The sequence below is a fragment of the Ascaphus truei genome, chromosome 1 (assembly GCF_040206685.1).
Source record: "Ascaphus truei isolate aAscTru1 chromosome 1, aAscTru1.hap1, whole genome shotgun sequence".
NCBI classification, from domain to species: domain Eukaryota; kingdom Metazoa; phylum Chordata; class Amphibia; order Anura; family Ascaphidae; genus Ascaphus; species Ascaphus truei.
Window position 1 is genome coordinate 164,625,117 of NC_134483.1, and position 27,054 is coordinate 164,652,170.

The window sequence follows — 27,054 nt, forward strand, 5'->3', positions numbered from 1 at the left end:
GCAGCTGTTTTACTGGCAGAAACTAAACTTAGAACGATAGTTAAGGTTTTGACAAGAAAATGGGAAAATGCCTAATGGTAGGACTATGAAAAATAACAATGAACCGAGAATGTGAGCCATTTTTACTAAGTGGTGCTGGCCCCGGAAGGCACATTTCCTGGTGCTGGGAGGTGTCCAACGGAATAGAACTGCTTAGTAAATATGGACTGTAATGCTACATTCTCTGCAAGGCATAAACTATTTTGCACCCTACATATTCACCAAAGAGTTTTCAGGTGCAATTCTGTTAGTAACTGTTATAGCAAACTTCGCTGCTTCTGTACAATGTTGTCTAATGCAGGGGTGCGCACGCTTTTTAAGGGGGGAAGCGGCGGTTACAGAGGCCCCTGCTCTCTTCCCCAAGGCATTTAAATTAAATGCCGGGGGTGATCACGTGAGGCCTCTGTAACGTCCCTTACCTTGTCTCATTTGATGACGGAGACATGGTAAGGATGTGGTCACGATCAGGGGGGCAGTGCAGACAGGGGGATGCAGGAGGGCTAGTTTGCGCACCCCTGGTAATATATTCTAAAATGTGCTAAATTGCAACGAATGTGCAATAATTAGTATTCACTAAGCCAGCGGTGTGCAAACTGGGGGCGTGCCCTGAGATCCGCTGCGGGGGGTGCGGTGTTTACTGGGAGACTGTCTGCGGGGGTGTGGGGTTTACAGAGGCCCCGCGCGCTTCCCGAAGGCACTTAAATTAAGTGCTGGGGAAGCGGCGAAGGCCTCTGTAAATTGCACTTACCTTGCTTCTGTAGACGCGTCGCCATGGCAACGGTGACGTTATGACGCAGGCGGCAAGGTAAGAGTCGGGAACGTGCGCAGAGAGGGGAACAGCCGGCAGGGGGGCGCAGAGAATAAAAAAAAAAAAGATTGCGCTCTCCTGCACTTAGCTTCACTGTTCAAATTGTAGATGCTTATTTGAATATCACAACTGCAGGAACATGCTTTTTCTTTCCTTTAGAGCTTTCAGTGCTGTTTTGGTATATCAAAAGGTTTAAAATGTTGCCAATCAATGATTTGATATACAAAACAAAATCTTACCTTTAATTTACAATGACAAAATATTGATTAAGTCCTTACTGTTTCTTTATACCGTAGGTTGTATTTAAGTACAGTATAAAATAATGGGATTTAGTGCGTATACATGCTCATCACATACTATATACAGAAAGCCTACTGCAATTAGTAGATTAGCTTACACTATTTATAAAAGAAAAGAGAATTACAGGCTGACACGGCAAAATTAATGGAATAACTGAAAAGATTTGCCGGTTTCTCACACTTAGTTTAGTTCAGTATTCCCCTTAAAGCTGCAGTTCAGTCAATATCCTGCATGTGTGTTTTTTTTAATAAATCAGTTCTATAGTAAGAAAAAATACTTTTAGCATTTTCTGTTTAAAAAACAACAACTTTGAAATATCAATTTTCTTGTATTCTATTTTAACAAGCATTTGCTAAGGCACTGCCCCTTCATGTCCTGTCACACCCCTTTGTCAGCCCTGCCCTCCCTCTAGCACATGTCAGTGCAGGAGTGCTCATGAATATTCATGAGCTTCCACTGAGTGACAGAAGCAGAGGAAATACATTCCCCATATTTAAAGATGTCGCCAAACTTTGCCGATCAATAGACGGAGAACGAATTGACTGGCAGCTATGCAGTTCTTTAGGTAATTAGAGATTGCCCACATGAAACTATTGAAGTAAAAAAAAAAGTAACTATAATTTTTTTTTTTTAAAAGCCTGAGCTGCAGCTTTAATATTAACAAAGGATTACTGAAAGATACTAATGATGACTGGCATATAACAATATTAGCAAATATTTTTTATTCAGGAAATAAAGTAAAATGAGAAACTGAAAAAATGAGAAAATATTAGGGTTAATTCTAAGGCTTTGGAAACCCACGAGAGACAAAAGTGAATGTAGAAACTAATTTTGGGGATAAGTGTTCCCCTTGACTCCTGGTTATTTCTCCTCAACACGCCCCCTACAAAAATGTATCCAGACCAGTGAGCAAATGACTCTCCCACATTAGCACGGCCATGAGATGCGCCATTGCGGCCCTATGGAATCAACTCCCTGCCCTCCCGCCCATTATCCATAATAAAATCTGGTTCATGTGCCAGATGGAGACGCTTACTAGCTACTTAAAGTACTTCTTCTCGATACCAAAGAATTTGGCAACCCTGGCTGGACAACATAGGGTCCCCAAGGATTAACTCTCTGTCTATTCTCCTGTGTACCACTTCCTAGCCAAGCCCTCCCCTCACCCCATTTGTTACTTCCACCTTGAGTACCCAGATGTGCAGTGTCTCCCGATGGTGCTCTCAGGGTTTCCCTTTGTTACCGGGTGACCGTTTGTGTACATGTTAAAATGTGTAAAAGCTCTATTCTTTTGAAAGTTGTAACCACTCAAGAGCTGTAACATTCTTTTTACTCTACCCATCCCCCCACCCTCAATTCCTCTTCAATTCCTACCCAAACCCTTTTAAAGCTTGAAATCAATAAAAATGGAGTATATATATATATATATATATATATATATAAAGGAAAAAAGAGGAGAGAGCGCACGCCCATAGCGTATAAAAGTATTTAATGAGGGGGAGGGGGGAGAGAGGGGGGTAAAAAACGCACTTACAAAAATGCAATAAAATTAAGCATATGCTTGATTTTATAGCATTTTTGTAAGTGCGTTTTTTACCCCCCTCTCTCCCCCCTCCCCCTCATTAAATACTTTTATACGCTATGGGCGTGCGCTCTCTCCTCTTTTTTCCTTTTTAGATATCTTGTGGACGTGGTTGGTCCATATTGAGAGCTGCCGGAGACCCTGCATACCAGCACCTATACCATTCATTGGACTATTTGAGGACTGGTTTATCCTTTTTTGCCTTTTTTTATATATACTATTGTTCATGTTTTTGTGGGCCTGATACTATTATAGGTCCGCAATACCATATATGTGTATATATTGCTTATATTATTAAGATATTCATCCATATTTACATCATATTGTTATAGCATATATATATATATATATATATATATATTTATTGTATATGTTCTTTAGAGGCGCAGCTTTTTTCTTTGTTATATATATATATATATATATATATATATATAAAATAGGTTACCTTGGAAGAACTGTAAATAATAAATTATTATACCCTTTTGCAACTTGCATTTTCAGCAGCCCTAAAATCTTAGCATTAGAGCCAATGCGATAAAACAAATCAGAAGCTATCAGTAAGGACAATGTTTCATTTTCATGTATCTACACAGGGATGTTGCTGGCGGATAGAATCCTTAGCCGTGGCATGCAGATTTATTTTCGTGCCAAGCGAGGGAAAGTTCAAGGCTTGTCAGAACTATGCTAATCCCCTACAATTCCAGCACGGTCAAATTGTTTCTCAAATATAATTATCTGTGTTTACAAGAAACACAAAGTTATCATTTAGTGAGTCCTTACTGCTAGTATTTCATGGGACACATGGTAATGCAATGGTTTCCAAGCTTTTTTTGGTTAACGAACCCTACAGTATGTGAAATTCTGAGGAACCCCAACCCTCTCTAACAGTGTGTCTGACATCAGATGCATTGTAAATTCTTCTTTATTTGCTACGGTTTTAAAATTACCTGAAAATTACAGTGTCCTTTAGGGATGCTCGAGGAATCCAAGGGTTTCTAGAAACCCTGGTTGAAAAAACACAGTGGTAATGTATATTTGAATTGAAGCAGGTTAATGTGGACTCTTCATATATGCAGGTTTCTGGAAATAGCTGATACTTTAGCAATTCTGATGCTGGATGGAAAACACAGAAACTGATCATGTGGGCATTAATCAGTAGATATTTGATGAGGACGAAACTTGCCTTTTTACATTATTGGTAAGCAACTTGAGCGTGTCAGAGCCCCAAATGTGGTTATCCTTAAACTCTTTAACTATAGCTATAAAAACACGTATAGATCATCAATAAATAGACCATCAGAAAAGCACAGGCAAAAATGAAAACTACTGTACTTGTTAATGCAGGTTCAGTATTTCTACAACTAAACAAGACAGGGAGGAACGGGGGAGGCGTGGGAAACTTAAAAGGAGAGGAGAGTTGACCCCTAAAATGCCAATATAAAGCCCTCTGAGAATTATGTTGACCATTTCCAGCCTTCTGTTTGGCATTGGATATTATATGTAATTACAGGCATTTCAGGCCCCGTAGGCAATAAAAGTATTGGTTTGGTTTCAGGTTTTTTTAATTGCCATAAGCTTATTATGACACTTGTTATCGAAGCCGTGCACTGTGTCTTCAGAAGGACATTTCCTACGTTGCACAGTTCGTGTATTCTATGAAACAGTATTGACTAGGTTTGGGGAAGTATGGTGAGGAAAGTGGATGGCCCCTAGTGAATTGTATGGCACTGATAACCTAACTCCTAAAAGTCAGTGCTCACTTGGTTTCTAATTTATCTTTAAAATGTGCTTATTCCTGCATAATAATTCACTGAGAAGCACAGCAAATAAAAATAGGTTTTGTTCACAAACAAAACAGAGCTCAAGTTGCATGAGTATATTTTAAAGCCCCAATTCCCCCTATCACCTCGCTTTTGGTGAACCAGGGGTGCTGAACCGAGCTATTTTCAGATTCGGGGACCCCCCGTTTCCTAGATACTTACTGGTGAAGTCACCGGCATTACTTTATGGTTTTTAAAGTGGATCTAAATGGTTGTCCAATATGAAGCCGTAACCGATGATGATGTGGCCTGAAATTTGGCAGCCATTTTGTTCCCCCTAGAGTGAGATGTAAACCTAGTAACTTCACCGGTACGTGAATATGGGGGGCTGGTGGAGCTAAAAATAGCGCAGTCCAACTCCGGGGGACTCCCCGTGGAAATGATGTAAACAAAATAGGTGGTAAAAAAAGTGGGGGGCTGGGGTTGCTGCTTTTTAAAAAAAGTGTTGCATCACATCACAAATTAATAGAAATCCACCTTTGTGAATATGAACAAGGTAGTCTTAAAATTAGAGATTTCCCAACTAACTATAAAAGTTTAAAAAAAACTGCCAGTCAAGTTTCAAGTTGTCAAAATAAAGCTTTGTTAGCGAGCAATGGGTTAATCTATGGAATTTGGAAAACGCTGTCTCGCCTCCTGTCTCTTACACTAAGACCTTGTGCTTCTGCAGAAGGTCCAACACTGCACTCCTCTCGCCTCTGGTCTAAAGAGCTTTGAAGTGTGACAATGAGACGCAGCTGTACATACCTCCTGCTATGTTCAGTGTGCTTTCTGGAGATATCAATCCAGGGCACTTCTGAAGTACAACGTCCTCAATGGCTGCCTTACCCTAAGGGAGAGGTCAATTTACTCTCACAAAGTCTTCTTCAGCTTGGATCGGGGTTAAAGAGAGAGGTTAACCATACAAGAGAGCGTGTTAACAGCATCCTCAAGCACTTGGATATATTCAATACATCTCTGGCCCAACTATTTGGGCAGGTGATCCAAACGGCAAAGCTTGGAGAGGATCTGGACACAAAAGCAAGGCACTTCATAGGCAGTTATAACAGGCTGTACCAGGTTGTTACGGAACTTTATGAAGATGTTGCTGAATTGCAGAGGCACCGAGCATCCCTGGACAGTAAGCTAAAGCCTTTGGAAAAAAAGATGCAGAAGGCTGTGAACTCAAGCATGGAGAGGGATTCATTTTTAAGCACATCTAATATTTTGGTAGGAATGCCAGTGTTTTTATCATATTTAGTTACAGGTAGATTTTGAGTGTATGCTTTTTTTTTTTTAACCGTCTGTGATTTATCTAAGCTGTTTTAAAATCTAGCTCATTTCCTTGCCTGTTTAGAGATATTACTATGATTATTTCACATTTTAGGAGTATTATTATTATTGCGATTATTACTTCATTGCTATTTAACACGAAAAGTGTATTCAACGCTTCACATAAGAATGCCAATATAGGACAACACAAGGACTTTGAGACAACCAAAGTTATATAGACCTTCAAAACACTTAAACTTTTCTTTTTGGTAGAAAGCCATAGCAGCCCTAAATGTTAAGTAGTACAAAAAGCAAATGCCCTCCTTCTTGCAGTCTTTACGGAGCCAGAGCATACAAATTGATGCACTTATGGCAGTGGTGGACATCCATCAAGGCCAGATAGATGCCCAAGATGCAATCATTGAAAGATTACTGAGAAAGGTAAGTCATATTTGTTGCATGTCCTTCTGGCATCAAAAGAGTAACTGGTTGTAGGTGAAATGTAATAATGAATTAGGTATGATGTCATGTCCAAGCAACTGGTACTTCTACCATAAAAGCTCCAACAGTAACCCTTCTGCTGGCAGGCAAAGTGTTAAAAACATTATTATAATGTTATCACGCCCAAAGGCAAGTATTATTTCTGTGTTAAATGTTTCCCATTTCATACAAGCATCCTTTTTAGGCTTTGACGTTTGTAAGAAAGATTTTTTATTTTTTAATCTCCAGTATAAATAAACAGTTTTCAGCATTTGGGCTAGATTACTTTTAGCATAGAAAAGGGGGGAAGGGGGAAAGTACAGAAACAGTTATCACAGTGAAGAATAAAGACTCCTAAACAGAAATGCACATTGTTAGTTTAAATCCTATTCTGCAGACTGAATCAAGGAAAATGAAGAGCAAACGGCATCAGAATAGAAGTACTTAAATCAAAGAAGCTTTTTGTCAGATGTACATACCTGTCACAGTAAGTACTCGGGGGAAAATGAAGGTTTAGTGAACTGACCATGGTAGTACCATCTTTACAATATGCTTGTGTACACCTCAGCACACAAAATCAACAGTACAGTATATCACAAAAAGAATCGGAATCCCAGTTGACATTCTACAAACAGAATGGGACATTGGGGGGACTGGCAAAGGCGATGTTACTGGGTGCAATTATATTACCCACCCCAATTCCATGCTGAAATAGCATTTTCCAATGTGTGATTCAATTTATTCAGAAAAATACTACATTTTCAGACTCGCACTGAGACCCAGAGTTAAAATACTCTAAGGGTTGGCGGCATTTAATTTAGTCTGAGCACAGAATTTTACTTCTACTGTGTTTGTCCAATAAGGTGCAATGCTAAGTATACTACATGAACTTATATGATCAGTGGCACTTTTTTTTTTTTTTTTTTGTAGCCCCAAATGCTTTTATCTTCGCATCAAGAGATTACAGTAAAAAGAAAAAGGAAGGGGGGGGGGGGAAGGGGGTTGGAGCAGGTATATATAGAAACAACACGACACCCACACAGGTTGCACTTGGACAGGTTGAAGGACGTACTGTATGTCTTTTTTCAATCACATCTACTATGTAACTACTGTATGTAATAATAGGGTACCAAATTCCCGGCTAATCATAATACTGTAGTGTGGAATAAAAAGGAAAGCTGGTTTCCTACTGAAGCTGTATCTCATCTGATTGTGATTAAGGTTTAACGGAGTAACCAATACAAATTTGAAAAGTAATTTGCATATAAAAAAAAAAATGTAAAAAATAAATCATGGTTACCTCACTTTAATACACTTCGAGCTGAAGGCCGTTTCCGTACCTTTTGATATTACAAGAGGCTAATTTGTCACTAAAATTAAGTGTCCTGAAAATCAGATGCCTATTATCACATCAAAAGGAAGGTGCCATGAATCTAATGAACTTTAGGATTGTACTGTATGTAAGAAAAAAATAAATGAATTCTCTAATCTTTACTGCTTTTGTTAACAGTGTCAACCTGGTTGAAGGTATAAAAACTGCTAACTGGTGCCAGTAATTTGATGTGGATTTTCCTTCCGGATGCCGAACAGAAATGACATAATTTCATCCACAAGCAAAGTGGCCGCTTAATAATAAGTTGATTTTCTGAAGCAATTCTTAATGCCCTAGTAGAAAATGTCATTGATATTTATTTTATTTTATTTTCAGTCGCATTAAAATGTTCAAAATGATTGCCAAATGAAAGGAATATTTAAGTGTGCTATAAAAGCATTTTGCGGTATATAGTATATACACTGGCGACACACTTTATTCGAGCTCGGCTAGTGCCACGAATTCGGGTATACCCGGGTGTATTGAGGTTTGTGACTGTTTTCTGCCCGAGTGCATTGAGGTATTTTCCAAGCAGGGATTGAAGCATTTTATTCCCGCTGGCTGCAAAACTGCACAGTATATATATATATATAATGCATTACAATTCATGAATTGATGCCATCTGGTAGACACGCGAAGCATTGCAGCCTATTAAATCCTAATCATTATCATTTAACAGATCAGCCGCCCGTCAGCCAGGCATGAACCCAGGCTGGGAAGGCAAACGCAACGGCGCTTGTCAGAGGTGAGGAGCGGCGCATTCCAGGTATCTGCCAGGTACATACTGGGTATTTGCTCGAATAAAGTGTGTCGGTGCAGTATCATGGATCCCACAGAGGCATTAAGTTAATTCTGTCTGATTGAAAGAAGCAGTTCTCCCTCTGGGTTCCCGCTTTTTTTCTTAAATAGATGACGTCACAGCTTCCTATTGGCCCGCGCGACATGGGAAATTTAAACCGCCAATTCTGTTTTACCTGCAGGGGACAGTACCCGCACTATTTTCAGTGGTATATTGGGAACCAGGTAAATAGTGGGTTTCTGCTCCTGGGGCCCCCTACTTCTCATCCATGTAAAAAAAAGGCATGGGAAAATGCTCCTTTAATGTAGGCCAAAGTGGCAGCTCAAGGGGAGCTAACATTTCAGTCAATCAAAGTTTTGTGTTGAACGCGGTGCAATTGGCTGCCTTGAGATTTTTGGAATTAGCACCAAAGATAGTAAACTGTTCTGTCCTATTGTACAAAATATAAAGTTGCTTTGCGTCAAATTTGCGCTGCTTGTGTTATTTCAGGAGTGATTCCTCAAGTCATTGGGGGTTGAGTAGCTTTGTATAATATTAACATGGCTTTTTTTTGGTCTTCTCAATGGAAATGGAGCTTTGGGAAGTTGGAAGCTCAAGGAGATATTTATTGAACCATTTTACAATGCAGCAACATTATTTTCTCAGCGAAAACAGGAGTTTTACCTCCTGAACATGAATTGCTACTTTGAATTGGCAGACAATGGTAATCAGAATCAGGTTCTCTCTTTTAAATCTAGAATATACCTGCCCAGCAGTACACTATAAAATGTTATGGTGTAAGCAAGAAACCCAGCAATCTGCTTTACCAACTGGGACTGTAATTTATCCAGCCCATTTAGCTTCCGTCGAGTGTGAAACATGTTTTAACCAGCAAGGAAGTTACACATGTTGCCAAGGAGGCCAAAAACGCACTGAAGAGCTATGCACTGCTGAACCCTCTGGCGTTGACGGATTGGCCTGCCTTGCCATCAGTTACCTTCTTCCGTATCAGGGGTGGAATCGTTAATGCCTCCAAATATTGAGAGATACCCACTCATCTCCGCTGTAACTGTGAAAAAGCATTACTCAAATCAACAGATTTGCTGCTCTAAAACAGTCTTTTTGCTGATGAGATCTAGCCAAACTATACTAGCTTATTATTGACAGTCAGAATATTTACAAATGAAGACAATTTTGGACATAGCTGGGACAAATGGAAAAAGTGGGGGGGGGCGGGGGGGGGTTTCTGTGCGAACTACAATAAAGTGAAGTGCAGAAAATTGACTTCACATGGTGATATCACGGTTATTTAATTTTTCTTCTGAATACATTCAGTACCCATTCAACGGATCCCTTTAATCTAGACAAAGCAGAACACAAAATAACAAAAAACAATACCAGTGAGCAAAGAACTTTGCCCTAGATAGATTAATTGTTCTTCGGTCAGGAATTTTTTTATTCTAATCTCTGCCAAAGCAGCACATTCCATCATCATTTCTACTCCTTCTTATAAGCTTTTTGCTTAGAAAAAAAAATAAACTATTAGCTAGCCCAGGGGTGCGCAAACTGTCTCCCCTGCGCCCCCATGCCTGCCTTCCCCCACTCAGCTCCAGCGTCAAATCACGGTGTGGGGGGTCATGTGATGTCACGTTGCCATGGCGATGCATCGCGGGAAGCCAAGGTAAGTGAAGTCACAGAGGCCTCGCACGATCCCGGGCATTTAATTTAAATGTCTTCTAGGAAGCGTGGGGCCTCTGTAACCGCCGCGCCCGCTCCCAGAAAATCTCGCTCCCCAGTTTGCGCACCCCTGGGCTAGCCCATATTTTTGCCATATACTTGTCATATACTGCAGGTCAAAATCGGTTACTAATGGGGAGAGGGGGAGGGAGGGATGTATTATAACCAGGTCTTTCTGGCATCTCCAGCATTTACGGTTATGAAATACAATAAAACATAAATCAGAACATTTTGCTAAATGAATCTTCAGAAAGATTTTGTATTATTTTAATTTTTTTTTACTGTTTCAACACACTTCCTAAAGAAAAAAAACAACAACACAATTTCTCAATTATCTTCCCCATGCAAGATATGCTTTTATGTATTATAAACTATAGATTAATCTAATGGCAACTGGGTAATCAATGCAAACAATATATTTAATATATAGTATGTTATGTCACCATGGCAAAAATAAATCAATAAAATGAACACAATCAACTGGGATAGAAATACTGTACAGCAAGCATGTCAAACTCGCGGCCCACAATGAGTATCTGTGCGGCCCACCCAATGTGTCCCGGTTACGGCGGTGGTGAAGAGGATGCGGCAGCTGGTAAGTATTCTCTGTGTGAGTGAATGCTGCCAGGGGATTGGATGAAGGGCCGCATGAGTTTGAAAGAAGGAGGCGGGGCTTAAAATGCCGGCCGGGATGCAGGGGATTGGTCGCAGGCAGGTCAGAGGAAGCGGTGGCGGGGCTTACGCTTGTGCAGAGCACACGGTGAGTGTGTCTCTGCCTTCCCGCTCCTGGCTCTTTTGCCTGCTGCGCGGTGTCCCCCCGCCGGACGGGCAGCCACAGGGACCCGGGGCAGAGGTGCTCACCCCCTTTGGCGCTCACCCCCTTTGGCGCTCACCCCTTCGCACCCCCCCCCTTGCACCCTTGGCGCTCCCTTTGCCCCCGGTCTGCATGGTGCGGGAGATGGGCGTGGGGGCGGGCAGTGGTGGTGCGCGATCGCTGACGGGCGGTGGGTGCAGCGGGAGGCTCAAAAAGCAGGCCTTTCCTCTGTCCCCCGCCACCCCCCCCCATTCACTCACATCCGTTGCTGTACTCCACTTTATGTGTGTGTGGGTGGGTGGGTGTGTGTGTGTGGGGGGTGTGTGTGTGTGTGTGTGTGGGGGGGTGTGTGTGTGTGGGGGTGTTTGGGGGGGTGTGTTTGGGGGTGTGTGTTTGGGGGTGTGTGTGTATGGGGGGGGAGTGTGTGGGTGTGTGTGTGGCGGGGTGTGTGTGTGTGTGTCGGGGTGTGTGTGGGGGAGTGTGTGTGGGGGGGGAGTGTCTGTGTGTGTGTGGGGGGGGGAGTGTGTGTGTGTGGGGGGGTGTGTGTGTTTGTGAGGGGAGGAGTGTGTGTGTTGTGGGGGTGTGTGTGTGTGGGGGGGAGTGTGTGTGTGGGGGGGAGGAGTGTGTTGTGGGGGGGAGTGTGTGTGTGGGGGGGGAGGAGTGTGTGTGTTGTGGGGGGGAGTGTGTGTGTGTGGGGGCAGTGTGTGTATGTGGTGGGGGAGTTTGTGTGTGGGGGGGAGTGTGTGTGTGTGGGGGGGAGTGTGTGTGTGTGGGGGGGCGTGTGTGTGTGTGGGGGGGGCGTGTGTGTGTGTGTGGGGGGGGGCGTGTGTGTGTGTGTGGGGGGGGGGGATGTGTGTGTGTGGGGGGGGTAGTGTGTGTGTGAGGAGGGGGAGTGTGTGTGTGGGGTGTGTGTGTGGGGTGTGGGTGTGTGTGTGGGGGGGGAGTGTGTGTGTGGGGGGGGAGTGTGTGTGTGGGGGGGGAGTGTGTGTGTGGGGGGGGAGTGTGTGTGTGTGTGTGTGGGGGGGGGAGTGTGTGTGGGGGGGGGAGAGTGTGTGTGTGTGGGGGGAGGTGTATCTGAGGCTGTGTGTGTGTATCTGTGGCTGTGTGTGTGTGTGTCTGTGGCTGTGTGTGTGTATCAGTGACTGTGTGTGTGTGTGTCTGTGCAGGCCAGCAGTGACTGTGTGGGTGTCTGTGTGTGGTCAGTGTCTTTGTTGGTCTGTCTGTGTGAGTGTCTGTAGGTCAGTGGCTGTGTGCGTCTGTGCAGGTCAGAGAGAGAATGGGGGGGGGAGAGAATGGAGGGGGGGGGGGAGAATGGAGGGAGATGGGTGGGGGGGATTATGAATGTACGATTTATGTTACAGTACTACCAGGCACTATTCCTGTGAAAGGCCACAGGCAGTCTAAATTGTATACAGGCATACCCCGCTTTAAGTACACTCACTTTAAGTACACTCGCGAGTAAGTACATATCGCCCAATAGGCAAACGGCAGCTCACGCATGCGCCAGTCAGCACGTCCTGAACAGCAATACCGGCTCCCTACCTGTACCGAAGCTGTGCGCAAGCGGGGAGACTATAGAGCCTGTTACACATGCGTTTATTACATCAGTTCTGCACGTATATGATGATTGCAGTACAGTACATGCATCGATAAGTGGAAAAAAGGCAGTGCTTCACTTTAAGTACATTTTCGCTTTACATACATGCTCCGGTCCCATTGCGTACGTTAATGCGGGGTATGCCTGTATAACTCAATTAAGTGTTATGATGCCCAAGTACCCAAAATATATATTTTTGAAAATACCCTACGACATGTAAGGATAATAAGTACTTACTTATCTCTTCAAGCATGTTGCATTAAATCAAGATTGCAATGTCCCTGTTACAGCAAACGAGTATAATTACTATACATTATTACCATGAGGCTCTACTAAAAGTAAAAGTATTACATTCAAATTCTTAGATAAAACAGACAGCTCACTCCATAGCATCTCCCACTCTCAGGGGAACTTGCTTGCTTGCAGTATGATTGTGACAAATCTAATACAGAGTGCTTTTCCTGGTATTACAGGTTAATAAAAGCTTCAATCAGACTTTCAATGCAACTAATTTTGACAGATTTATTATAAATCATTCTTCCTGGTAATGCACAGGTTATTAAGACTTTATATTAGTGTTAGGGACCCTTGAGACGTGGTCTGCCGTGTAGTGGTTCAGGGGCTTACAACACTTTGGCCAAAATGTTAAACTAAAAGACCATTTTATTTAATAGATATCTATACATGTATATTTAGGCACTGTACCGTGTATAAGTTTCACTGGATGTGCACTGAGCTCTGCTGTGTTTCATGTTCTGTCTCTAGTTTTAAATTCTTAGATAAGCCTAAGGCCGTGCTTATAGTGCCAGCGACGGCGACGCGAATTCGCCCAAAAACAAAAGCATTGCCGCCGCTGCATGCGCTTATAGTGCACGCGACGGCGACGGCGACAAATGACGCCGCCATCACGAAAACCCACCGCCAGCACAATTTGATTTTTCAAAGGCCGTCGTGTCACGTGACGGCCCTTTAACAAATCAAATTACGGGAATCCCGCGATGCGGCCGACCGGCGAAACATAACTTTCGCCGGTGGCGACGGCGATGGGTGACGTCACCCATCGTTTCGCCGTCGGCGGCACTATAGGCAAAGCCTTAGGCTGCGCTTATAGTGCCTGGCGATGGCGACGTGACGTCGCTCCAAAACAAATACATTGAATCCGTCGCATGCGCTTATAGTAGGCGCGACGGAAATGGAGCGACCAAAAATTTTATAGTCCGTGTTATTTGATTTTTTTAGAGACAGTCGCCACGTGTGACTGTCTCTAAACCAATCATAGAGCACCTATTGCACTCTGCCCCCCTTAGTGACATCACTGGCCTTGTCGCAAGCGACGCCGCTCAAACTTGAAGTGCAACTTTCGCCTATGGCGATCGCATCGGTTGTGTCGCCAGCACTATAAACCCAGTCTTAGCCAGTACTATCTTTTTCTCCAAAAAGTAAAAATGAATTTATGAGTTAGGTTACCCTGGCCCAGCTATATCACCCCGAGAAGCCACATTTTTTCTTAGAGCAGCTATATACTATCCTGCAAGGACAGCTACTTTATAATATAGTCAGTACAAGTGAGACCAGTCCTCAGAGTGAAATATTCAACTTCCTATAAAACCAGTTACGCTAGATAAAAGAGGGTAATGTTTTCTATCGAGTGGTTAAAAATACAGACACCACATTCTATGTACATAAGGGTCCAGAGTTAATATTTCATTATCAGTTAACTTTAACCTCTGCTACCGTTGAAAGGAAATACAAAGCAAATAATACAGTGAAAGATTCCTTCAGAAGCAAACAGGTTAAACAAATACTGTAAATAGCCACAAACCAAACAGCATACAGTATTAATGATTAATGTAGAATTCCCCTCTAACTAACCCCCTCTTTCTTTACAAGACTGGAGCCAGCGGAGATCCACCAGAATAGATTTTTTTTCAGTTCCGGGGATTCCCTTGTTCCAGAGATACTTACCAGTGAACTTACCAGTATTCCTTCTTCGTTTTAAAAAAAGGTAATTTAAATGGCCATCCAATAGGAAGCCGCAACCAATGACGATGTGGCTTCCTATTGGTCTGAGATTTGGCAGCCATTTTTTCCCACCCTGGAGTGAGATTTAAACTGTTACTGCACGAGTTAATATATCAGGAACTGGCAGTTCCCTAGGATTTGAAAACAGAGCGGTTCAGCTCCAGGAGACCTCAGTTCCCAAACTATAAAATAAAAAAACAACATAGGGGGATTGCTGCTGTAAGGCTCATGCTTATCATGCAGTAATATTCCATAAGACAATTTTCAGCGCCAGAAGACACTGCCCGTCGGAAGGTTTCTTATACAAGAGCACAGTTTAGTAAATAGGGCGTAAATGCATATCCTTTCCTTATGTCGCTATGTTGCAGGGAAAGAAATTAGTTGATTTAACATTTTCAATAGTTAGGAGTCAAAGCAGCAACCTCCCTTGCTCAATTTTATTCCACTAACCTCAGCAGGGATCAACTCTTCAGCCCATGATACAGCAGCTATAATAATACATTTTTCCTGTACCGCATGCAACATGAGGTCAGTGAGCCGATGAATAAGGGGAATATTGCATTGACACGGTCGCAGGTGCATAGCTCTTGCATCTGGAGTTTCCCCATAATATGACTGTCCTGGACCTACTTCTGGGCCCTCTGGTTCAGGTAAGTACCAAATAAAGAATAATTGGGGGAAGGATTGCAGCTTTAACAAGAAGCTAAAATAATACTCACATAACCAAAAGAATTCCTTGATATAGAGCAGTGAATTGGTAAAGATTCTGATTCCTACCTGTAGGTGGTATGTGGAACATAAACCTCTCGAATAGGAAACTCAAGTATTTCCTTATTTGGACGAGTTCGGCCTTCAGGAAAGGGTTTCACGGCTTGCAGCTCAGGAGTAAGGCAACAGCTGAGTCCATCACAGACTGGGGAGACTTCAAGTTTAAGCACACCTTAAATAGAAGAAGCAAGTAATGCAGACTCAACATGTCTAGGATCAAAAGCAGTTACTCGAGTAAAGACACTTAAGCAAAGTTACAAAATGGCGGACGTGAAAAAAAAGGAAAAAAAATAGGTATTACTATATACCTTTAATTGGACCAAAAATGGTTTACAGTATATAAAAGCTTTCGACTCTCAAACTGTTCTTCTTCAGGTGTAGACAGCATGACACATTTTATTGTACCAACAAGTAATTAGAGTGCGCTAGTTTTGAACCTCACATGGTTCTTCTTCAGCTACTTACATTACAATTAGGTACAGATGCGGCCACCAGTGTTAGATCACTTGCCTGGGTAAAAACTAAGGAATCTCACAGTAAATGCCTCAACATTTCTGTGAAATTCTTAATGGCCCATCGGATTAACACACCGTGGAGTCCTGCCAGTCCCATTCAGTTTGAATGGGACTGCTGGGTCCCCCCGCTGTGTTAGTACGATGGGCCATTAGGAATCTCACAGAAATGTTGAGGCGTGTTGATGCATTTACTGTGAGATTGCCCCAGATTTTCCAAGACAAGTGATCTAATACTGGTGGCTGCATCTGTATCTGAATGAGAACCCTGTAATGATGCAAACTTTTACACTGTAAACCATTATTGGTCCAACAAAAGGTATACTACCTACTACCTACCGGATATTTTTACTGCGTAGTACACACATTCTGTGTAAAGTCCTAGTCAAAAATGTTGTGGCTAAGATTATCTAGAGGAATTTGTGCATATGTGCATATTTTCAGCCCTCAATCACCAGAGGTCTCACATTCAAGCCAAATGTTTATAAATGTATCCATATCACCCACATACAACTCCCTTCTTACCTCCTTTGTGGCCATAGTGATTTTTTACTTGAGACTATTTGCATTTCCCCCTAATACCTTTCTAGGACAGAATCCCATCTCTTGGCCAATACATACTGATTTTTCAGTACAGAGATGTGCATGTAATAGCACAACTGTGTTTTGTGATAGCTCTCTGACACTGTAGGAACTAAATCATGTCAATTTTGTATGTAGAGTACCATATAGTAACGATTTATAAAGCTGGTGAAGTATAAGGCTGCGTCCATAGCAGGGGAGGCCGCGCTGAGCCGTGCGGACGCGCCGCGCTGAGCAACTGCATCCTCAATGAGGATGCCTTGAGATGGGGGCTCACGCGAGCGTCCGCAGGCGTGCTGAGGAGTTGGATTTTTCAGCCGACAGCCAAGCTGTTAATCAGAGCGCTGTCGGCTGAAAACATCCAATCAGCGCGAGGCAGTGGTGACGGCGGCGCCGTGACGTTGATGTCGGTGCGTCGCGGGCGATTGGCCCAGCGACGTCACTGCCCTGCCTCCCTCAGCCTCCCGATCGCGCCCGCTGGCTCGCCTGCATGTGCATGAAATCGCACAGATTTCAGCAGGCGAGCGTCAGCGCGCCTCAGCACTGCTACCCCCTCTATGGACGTGGCCTAAGTGTACATTTGTCACTAGATGGCAGAAAATGCTAAAGTTACCTCTAACATACATAGTATGTCATGGTTATGTCTAATGTTAGTGTAGCCCTGGTTCCTAGCGAACACAGGCCACTACCATATGCTGTATTACCTGTAGGCTCACAGGGTCTGAGCCTCTGCCACGGAGAGCCTGGGGTACACACAATGCCTATAACTCGGTGCAGCGCCTCCAGCTGCGACAGCATCCGCCCGAGGGGAAGTGGGTCTTCGCAGCACTTATGTACATAACACACACACAGCAATATCCCTTAACCAATCAACTTTACTTGCATTAACTATATATGTTATACCAACAGGTGTCCCTCCCTAGAGGAGACACTATACTCGGCGTCTCGCTGAACGCTCACCCTCCCGTCTACCTTCACCGGGTGATCCCACTCCGTGTCCAGTTCCCCTTGGGAATAGTTCTCCCACCCTCAAGTGAGTCAATGAATGTGTATGAGTGTGACTGCGCAGCCACTGTGTCCTGAGTGAAAGATGGTACCGTTGGTGCACTTTAGAATTACCTGTCGGGCACTCCAGTACCCGGTGCGGCTACAATCTTCACAAAGGATCAGCGAGGTGTAGATGACGTCACCCGTAGGTGTCTAGGGCGATCCCACCCAGACACACTGCGGCTCGATAGCGGGGTCTGAGCCCAGACCTCCCGCTCACTTAGAACTGTCCCAGTGGTGATAGTGTGGCAATAACGGCAACCGGAACCTAACTATGGCCAGTCCCTAGCTCCGCTTGTCTCTACGGGAACTCAGGGCCTAACTGGGCCTGGGGTATGTGGCCTGGGTGGGGGGCAGTCTGCCTCCCCACACCGAAGCTCCTTCTCCTCTCCTCTCCCACCAACTCTGCCCTCACGTGCGCGCAACCACTTACTTTTCCTCCTGGCCTCGCACCTCATTGGTCCAGGCGCATCACGGGGACCCGCAGGGGCTGCTGGGACCCGTCGTGCTCTACCTCCTTCGCGGGCTTTCCTCCCCCTCGATCTGCGCATGCGCAACCTCTGCTAGGCTAAGTCTGCGCTGACGCCAACCACAACATGGCGGCTCCCTATTGCGGAACCTCCGTTATCGGAGTGTTCCTTAACTGCAGCATACCCACCCATAACAACCGAAAAGGGTGGAAAGAGGGTCCCGGCTACATCAACTAGACATGTTTGCAGGTGTATTGTGCTTAACATTTGGTGATCAGATGGAAAGATGTACAGTAACATCTTTGATTTAAACTATTATTCCAATTCAGAAGTGGTAAGAAATGTTTTTTGAATATGCCTTTATGTTATATGTCTTGGGACACAAACATTAAACCTCTGAGGGTAAAGTAATTTACACATTACATCCCTCCCCCCCCCCCAGATAACAGTATATATCACAATTATAATGCAGAATATCACAGTTTCCATAGTATTCAATGGTAGTGGTGGTGCAGAATATGAAAGATATCAACTACTGTAACGCATCAGAGATGACAATGAAGCCTGCTACATTTGTAAGTATATTAACTCCTTAAAGAGCAAATAAGGTTGCATTACTAGATATATATGTTGTCCCTAAAGCCCGCTTCTCTTCTTCCTGTCTGTTTCTGAACATTTAACTGGAGCCCTCACCTGGTATGGATTTCATTCGTCTTTGCAAAGAAGATCTCTTGTAGTCTGCTAAGTGCTTAAATAAGTCTTCATCACTTAGTCTGTCTCCTTCCTAGTAAGAGAGAAATAAATGGAGTTTGCATGTAAGTAACTTTAGAAAAACAACTGCACCTCATGGCTGATCCCAGGCAGTATGGTGTCCTGAGCGCACGCTTAATAAGGTCACAAACCGCACCTCCGTGTGTACAGGCAGCTAAATCACCAGTGTGTACAAGCGCTAAATCACTGCAAGACCTTCCAAAGGCTTGCCCCCACAATGCCTTGCAACACCTGACACAATACACTGTGGGGTACGACTTTGGAAAGTCCTGCGTTATAGCAACAATCCTACATGTATGTTTTTTAAAAATAAATCAGTTCTGTAGTATTAAATAATACTACTTTTTTTTTAACAAAATGTATTACACTCTTAATGCCATTTTTAATGTGTTTTAAAATGCTGAGCATCCTTTGATTTCTATAGCAGGTTTAACACACTAATCGATCGGCAGCTTATGTAATTAGTTTTTCAATAAAGGTGATCAACGTGTCTCTCTCATAAAAAAAAGATTTTTACATTATTTTGCATAGTGCCGTGCGGACTGCCTCTTTAATTGACAACTGTATCACACACACTGAGATGCAGCTTGGGACCTTACGAAGCATGTATTTCCTCCATTGGCTTAGGAACTCCCTATACCGCCTGGTCTGCGCCATTACATTTTATTTTTGGCCAACGCCTTGGAGACCCCTCACAAACCACCTGCTGGGAACCCCTGTCCTGCGGCACAGAATCGGTTAATGTGGGCCTAGATGTCACTGTGTGCTGAAAGTTTGTATAAATCCAAACGTGTAAGACGGATGGTCTAGGTCTGGGATGGGTGTCCTCCCCAAGTTACTACACGCGGTCTAGTACGGAGTTTCTTGGCGAGTAACGAGTTCGAAACACATCGATATTTAATAAACCAGGCTGTTACGGTCCGGAGTTGGGACATGGTGTGTGTTACTAAATCCGCGGAACACACAGCTTAATAAAAAAGTATCTCATGTCATTGTTCCACTTACAAAATGTTTCCCCCGTTAGCTGCCTGCTGTAACACAGCAAGCACAGCACACAAACCCCGTATGGCTGTGCGCAGGCGTCCTCCTAAAAATACCCATTTCCTGTTATTATTAAACCTAATATTTGCATGAAAAGGTACGTCACATAACATGCTTACTTTGTGCTGTGCCATTACCCTACAGTTACACATCCTGACAGTTTTCATTACTTACTGGAGATGTGGTCATTTATTTTCCTGTTGTACATTATCCCACTTTTACAGCTTTATGAAGCATTCTGTGCTGGTTTGTTTACGAGCGGGTTATTTTATTACATTATTCATACTAAAATCGATTCATGAGGCGCAACAAATGACTTTTCTGATGACTTACAGTTCCCCTCCTCCCCCCCCCCCCCCCAAACGTATTAAATTGAAAATTGTACTGCTGGACCCTTAACACGTGGCTGCATTTGATAATTGAATACAATGTATTTCTACATCTTCTGTTTCATGTCACTAATAACTTGCTCTGCCGCAAATTACAATAGGAGGCATTCTCCAATGCTTTTAAATATTTTCATTTGTGTCATTAAATCTTCATAGTAATGAAGATGGAAAGAATGTTTGCGCTGGTCTAACACAAAGTGGTAAGAGTGCTCATTCTAAATGCTGTTCTGTGAGGGCCCTCTGTCCTCACTTGCATACAGACACTGGAAGTGCATTTTATTTGCATATGATTAGGATGTTGCTTGGTTACCTCACAAAAAAAAAAAAACTCGACTGGGCCAAGACCCCCGAGTTGGGGGACTCAGAAGTTACCGGTAACACTACTTCTTTGTTTAGAAACCCAGCGTACCACTACTTATTTATTGCCATAATTAACATTAAAAAAAAAATTACTTTATATTTTATAGATTTTTTTTCCCCTGAAAAGAGGGATAGGGGTGCAAAAATGTAAAAGGGAAGGGGGTGGTGGGGTGGCTACAGAAACAAAATAGGACTTAGTAAGGGTGTGAGGATGTAGGGTACATTTTCAGCCATACAAATACACAGTACAGGCATACCCCGGTTTAAGGACACTCACTTTAATTACACTCGCGAGTAAGTACATGTCGGCCAATAGGCAAACGGCAGCTCGCGCATGCGCCTGTCAGCACGTCCTGAACAGCAATACCAGCTCCCTAGCTGTACCGAAGCTGTGCGCAAGCGGGGAGACTATAGAGCCTGTTACAAATGCGTTATTTACATCAGTTATGCACGTATATGACGATTGCAGTACAGTACATGCATCGATAAGTGTGAAAAGGTAGTGCTTCACTTTAAGTACATTTTCGCTTTACATAAATGCTCCCGTCCCATTGCGTACGTCAATGTGGGGTATGCCTGTATATTATAACATTGGATTGCACATCATTCTATTTAGCCACAGTGCGTATGGTTTAAGTCAAATATCGCCCTTCTATATGGTTGGTCTTAGACTGTTTTTTTCGGGGAAACATTTTTATTTTCTGTTTAAGAAACACACATTAAAAAAAGAAAGACTCTCCCTTTTAGTTTTTATGGCATGTTGAAGGACATTCTGAAATACATTCCAAAGGGCGTTGTCTCTGTGTCCTGGACCTAGATTCCATATTCCTCTGTCTCCCCTTCCAGTTTATGGGATTCATTTCTCCCTTGTTCAGTTGCCTGTTATTTCCCCTCTTCCAGCAGCTTGCTGCATGTGAAAGAGCAACATTTTGCTACACTTGTTGTTTACTTAGACATTTCAGTGAGTTGCTATAGCAACCTCAGCCTGTCAGAATGGGTTAGTCTGCCTTCTCCCCCTCTACCTTGCTTACAGATGGTCTGTCCCCAGGCTATCTTGCTACCCAGCATACACTGGCACTTCCTTTTTCCACTTCTATACTGGCTGAGTGAGTACCCCTCCTGTAATTTGCTCTACTGGCAGGACTTATCCTTTTTCACCTTTCCCCACTATCAAGCGCACTCACCATAGACACATTCTCTCACAACACCATCATCCACAAGTGCCTTTGTAAATCAATGCTTTTTCTCAATAAAGTAAAGATAGACAAAGAACTTGTTGTGCTTGTAAAAGGAACGAGTTGAACCTATCTGGGCTAATCATCCTACACATGACCCTGGCCTCCAGAATACTCTTTGTTCAATAAATAAGGATTTGTAAAAAAATAATTAAAAAAAAATCAGACACAGGACTGCGACTTTTAAGCCACTATGACCAGTACACCCATGTTTTAAATCATGTACCTGCTTAAAGAAGGTGTTGACGGTGAGCGTGGATGTTTTGAAGGGTGACGGGGTACAGCTCTCTTCCAGCATGTTGCTTCTCTCCGAGAGTCTTCTTGTTTGGGTCAACAAGGATCTCCTGTCTGTGGCTGAGATTTTGCCTTTATTTTATAAGTAGTAAAAAAAAGTATACATATTTTTTTTTTTTTTTAACAAACAGTTTTTCCTGATATTTTTCTGGATTATAGGCTGGTTTAACCTATGTACACTGGAAAAAAATAAACACTGAAATCACTCAAGTGCATTCACACATAACAGGTTCACCAGACAGTCCCATACACTATCTGGTTTATTTATTTATAAAATGTTTTACCAGGAAGTAATACATTGAATTACCTCTCGTTTTCAAGTATGTCCTGGGTTTGACTGCCGATTGAATGTAGCTCTTTATTGCAAAGCAGCAGACTGATATGCCCGAAAGCATGGGAGTTGCTGACTCTGCCCTACCATATCCTAGCTCAGTGGTTTTCAACCTTTTTTTGATTAAGGAATCCTATAATTATGTTGTGAAATTCTGTGGTACCCCAGCCCTCTCTAATAGTGTGCCTGAGATCAGATGCATTGTTAGGAACCTCCACCCTCTCTAATAGCGCGCCTGAGATCAGGTACATTGTAAGGAACCCCAACCCTCTCTAATAACGTGTCTGAGATCAGATGCATTATAAGGAACAATAACCCTCTCTAATAGCGCGTCTGAGATCAGATGCATTGTAAGGAACCACAACCCTCTCTAAAAGCGTGTCTGAGATCAGATGCATTGTAAGGAACCCCAACCCTCTCTAATAGCGTGTCTGAGATCAGATGCATTATAAGGAACCCCAACCCTCTCTAATAGCGTGTCTGAGATCAGGTACATTGTAAGGAACCCCAACCCTCTCTAATAGCGCGCCTGGGATCAGATGCATTGTAAGGAACCCCAACCCTCTCTAATAGCGTGTCTGAGATCAGATGCATTGTAAGGAACCCCAACCCTCTCTAATAACGTGTCTGAGATCAGATGCATTATAAGGAACCCCAACCCTCTCTAATAGCGTGTCTGAAATCAGATGCATTGTAAGGAACCCCAACCCTCTCTAATAGCGTGTCTGAGATCAGATGCATTATAAGGAACCCCAACCCTCTCTAATAGCGTGTCTGAGATCAGGTACATTGTAAGGAACCCCAACCCTCTCTAATAGCGCGCCTGGGATCAGATGCATTGTAAGGAACCCCAACCCTCTCTAATAGTGTGTCTGAGATCAGATGCATTGTAAGGAACCCCAACCCTCTCTAATAGCGTGTCTGAGATCAAATGCATTGTAAATTCTTGTGTGTTTGGTACAATTTTCAAATGGCCTGAAAACTGCAGGGAACCCTTTAGGGATGCCCAGGGTCATAGGAACCGCTGTTGAAAAAACACTGTACACAGCATAACGTTTGAGGGTTGTTGCACAAAAAGGAGGCAGCACAAATTAACATGCATAACATGTTCATACCCAGTATCTTGCCATGTGAAGTTTCCACTTAGGCCCCTATTTAATATGCAGTGAAGCCATTTCCCTGGGGTGAAGAAGTGTTTAGCACCATTCCAATGAATAGGGCAAAAGATCTTCTCCAGAGCAGGGAAGCAGCTTCACAGTATAATGAATGAGGGCAATGGCAGCAATGAATTTAGTGGATCACATCTTGTTATCGCCTTGTCTAACAAAAAAAAAAGTAGTAAGACTACATTTCAAATATATTTCCTTGCTTCCAGTTCTATATTAGTTATGGTTCTGTGGCACCCAACCTCATCAAAGTCTGTCCCTTTATTCTGCCGTATGACACTACTGCATTGTGCTAATCAGTGACATCAAGGTGTGAGTGACCAAGTCATTACTAACGGGTCTCACATCACTTACTGAAGGAGCGGCTCAGTGAGTAAAGGCTCTGGCCTTCGGTGAGTCACTTTATCTCCCTGTGTCTCCGGCACCAAAAAACAAAAGATTGTAAGCTCCACGGGGCAGGGACTGAGTCTGCAAAAATTCCATGTACAGCGCTGTGTACGCCAGCGCTATATAAGAAAATAACATTTTTGTTATTACAACCGGCAGTGAAGGAGTTAAATGGAGATTGGTGTTGAGACTGTTGTGCCTTCTAATGCCCTATATATTAATATATATCTGCTCAGCCCCTGTCACTGTTGTGCCGCATGAGCAGATATATGTTGTAACATTAACACACTGGGCTGCTTACACTTACAGTAGTATTAGGACACAACTAATACCGTAAACAAAAATCTACACTGCTGGATAGAAAGGGAAGGATTTGCAAAAAACAAAAGTTAGCTCACAGCAAAACCTACCATTGACATTTTCAGAATCCAGCGTGTCTCTGTCCAGCGTTGTAACATTAATGCAGCCTGCAAGGCTTATAGGTGCCCAGGCAAATGGCATTCTGTACTTCCCCAAACGTTGGCAAAAGTTTTCAGATTGAGATTTTAGCTTTTCAATTTTTTCTTTGGTCTAGAAATTAATTGGAGAAAATGTACATCGAATATAATTGTTAGAACTAGAAATATAAAGACGTATGCAGGAATCGAAGAGTAATGGCATTGGGGAAATGGAGTACAACTAGATGTTTTTATTTTCACACCCAGAATATATATATATATAATCAAAAAATAAATAGATGATACCGTTCTGTGGCTAACGAAATGCTTTTATTTGTGCGAGCTTTCGAGATACACTGATATCTTCTTCCGGCGATGTTCCAACTTGGATTGTAACATCGCCGGAAGAGATCAGTGTATCTCGAAAGCTCGCACAAATAAAAGCATTTCGTTAGCCACAGAACGGTATCATCTATTTATTTTTTGATTATTGAAGCTCGGCTAACACGGTACTGATACATATATATATATATATATATAGATACATATATATATAATATATATATATATATATACACACACACACGTGTGTATATATATATATATATATATATATATATATTGTGACAAACGGCTTACTCCGGGGCTCCGTCGTTTGTCCGGGACTGTTTAGAACACGGTCTTTTAGGGTAGGTTAAATGATGAGGCGTCACGTACTGTTCCTTTAAACAGGCTATGCCTGGTTTATTCAGTCCCAGGCACTGAGACTGCCACAGTGCATACAACAGAAAACAGATCAAAACAAAAGCTGCTCACCTGAGCGATAACTTAACTTAGATATCCCTGACTCAGGGTTGGAAGTGGCTTTTCCACTTCCAACATCAAAACATGGTACTTTTGCAGTCTTACACAAATGAACAGAAAGATTGAACCTGTTTGGGGAAGAGGCTTCTCCCCTCTGTAGTTCAGCAGCCTTCCAGCCTCCTGGCTCTTGTGGGGAGACCAGAGCAAACAGGAAATCAGTCTTTCATACCTGATTCCTAATTAGCATGACAGGTGACAGAAATCAGGCAGCAGACAAACTCTGGTCTGGATCTCTCATCCCTCAGTTCCAGCGCTTGCCAAACTGTGGGATGGAGTGTATGTATTATAAGGCTGCACTCCCAGGCCAAACAGGATAGAAACTGTCTAGTATCCTGGGAGCCCTATATACGGAATTTATTACCATCCCCTGGTTTCTGTCACATATCCTCCCCCCCAGCTCAGACCTCGAGGGATGAGCGACCATGGATATTAGGGAGTGCATCCTTGACAACCCGTCAGCATTGCCATGTTTGTGCCCTGACCTGTGTTCCACAGAAAATTTAAAGGGTTGTAGGCTTAGGAACCACCTGGTCACTCTAGCATTCTTTTCCCTGTTTTGACACATCCAGGTAAGGGGTGCATGATCTGTGACCAACCGGAATTTTCTCCCCAACAGGTAGTATTTGAGCGTCTCTACAGCCCACTTTATTGCGAGACACTCTTTCTCTACTATGGAGTAATTTTTCTCCTGGGGATTTAGTTTCCTACTTAAATAAAGGATGGGGTGCTCCTCACCTTGAGACTCCTGGGAGAGTACCGCCCCCAGCCCTACCTCAGATGCGTCGGTTTGGACTACGAACTCTTTGGAGAAGTCAGGTGTGACCAACACTGGTTGGGCACAGAGAGCTTCTTTCAGGCTTCTAAAGGCCTGTTCGGTTTCGGGGGACCACTTTACCATTAGCGGTCCTCTTGCTTTTGTGAGGTCAGTTAGTGGGGTTGCCTTAGTTGCAAAATTGGGAATAAACCTTCTATAGTACCCGATTAACCCCAAAAAGGTCCTTACTTGTTTTTTTGTAACTGGCCTTGGCCAATTTTGTATCGCCTCCACTTTGAGTGTTTGGGGTTTGAGTAAACCTCTGCCAATAGAATATCCCAGATACTTGGCCTCCTCCAGACCAATAGTGCATTTAGCGGGGTTAGCAGTTAGTCCAGCAGACCGGACTGCGTCAAGCACAGCTTGGACCTTTGGAAGGTGGGATTGCCAATCTTCACTATGGATTACCACATCATCCAGGTAGGCGGCAGCATACCGAGCATGTGGTTTTAAAATTTTATCCATCATTCTTTGGAATGTGGCGGGAGCTCCATGTAAGCCAAAAGGCAACACCTTATACTGAAAGAGGCCGTCTGGGGTTGAGAAGGCTGTCTTTTCTTTTGCCCTTTCTGTGAGGGGAACCTGCCAGTACCCTTTTGTTAGGTCTAGGGTTGTGAGATATCGGGCTTTGCCCAGTCTCTCTACAAGTTCATCTACCCTGGGCATAGGATAAGTATCAAATTTTGACACCGCGTTTAGTTTCCGGTAGTCATTACAAAACCTTGTTGTACCATCTGGCTTTGGGACTAAGACTATAGGGCTGTTCCACCCACTTTGGGATTCCTCAATTACACCTAGTTTTAGCATTTTTTTAACCTCTAAACTTATAGCCTTTCTTTTGGCCTCTGGGATTCGGTACGGTTTAAGGTTAACTCGGACCCCCGGTTCAGAGACTAGGTCATGTTCAATTACGCTAGTTCTACCTGGCCGTATAGAGAAGATTTCTTTGTTTCTTTTCACTAAATTCTGAACCTCTCGTTTCTGAT

At 43.2% G+C, this 27,054-nt stretch overlaps 2 protein-coding genes across 6 annotated transcripts in view; one reads left to right on the forward strand and one right to left on the reverse strand.

Moving 5' to 3' along the window:
* Positions 1-27,054, reverse strand: part of DOCK8 (dedicator of cytokinesis 8) — a 170,199-nt gene that overhangs the window by 67,163 nt on the left and 75,982 nt on the right. For 4 of the 5 annotated variants that reach the window (XM_075597445.1, XM_075597434.1, XM_075597455.1 and 1 more), the window contains 4 exons: positions 24,364-24,523; positions 22,002-22,141; positions 18,673-18,763; positions 15,378-15,540 (listed from right to left, as the gene is read on the reverse strand). In XM_075597445.1, the coding sequence (XP_075453560.1) occupies positions 15,378-15,540; positions 18,673-18,763; positions 22,002-22,141; positions 24,364-24,523 (554 nt within the window). The remainder of the gene's footprint in view (positions 1-15,377; positions 15,541-18,672; positions 18,764-22,001; positions 22,142-24,363; positions 24,524-27,054) is intronic. The other variant, XM_075597441.1, reaches the window with a different exon arrangement.
* LOC142493400 (uncharacterized) lies at positions 5,204-8,916 on the forward strand. Its single transcript, XM_075597420.1, has 4 exons — positions 5,204-5,758; positions 6,134-6,241; positions 6,678-6,767; positions 7,791-8,916. Exons 1-3 carry the CDS (start codon positions 5,276-5,278, stop codon positions 6,726-6,728), a joined length of 642 nt encoding a protein of 213 aa, XP_075453535.1. The 5' UTR covers positions 5,204-5,275; the 3' UTR covers positions 6,729-6,767; positions 7,791-8,916.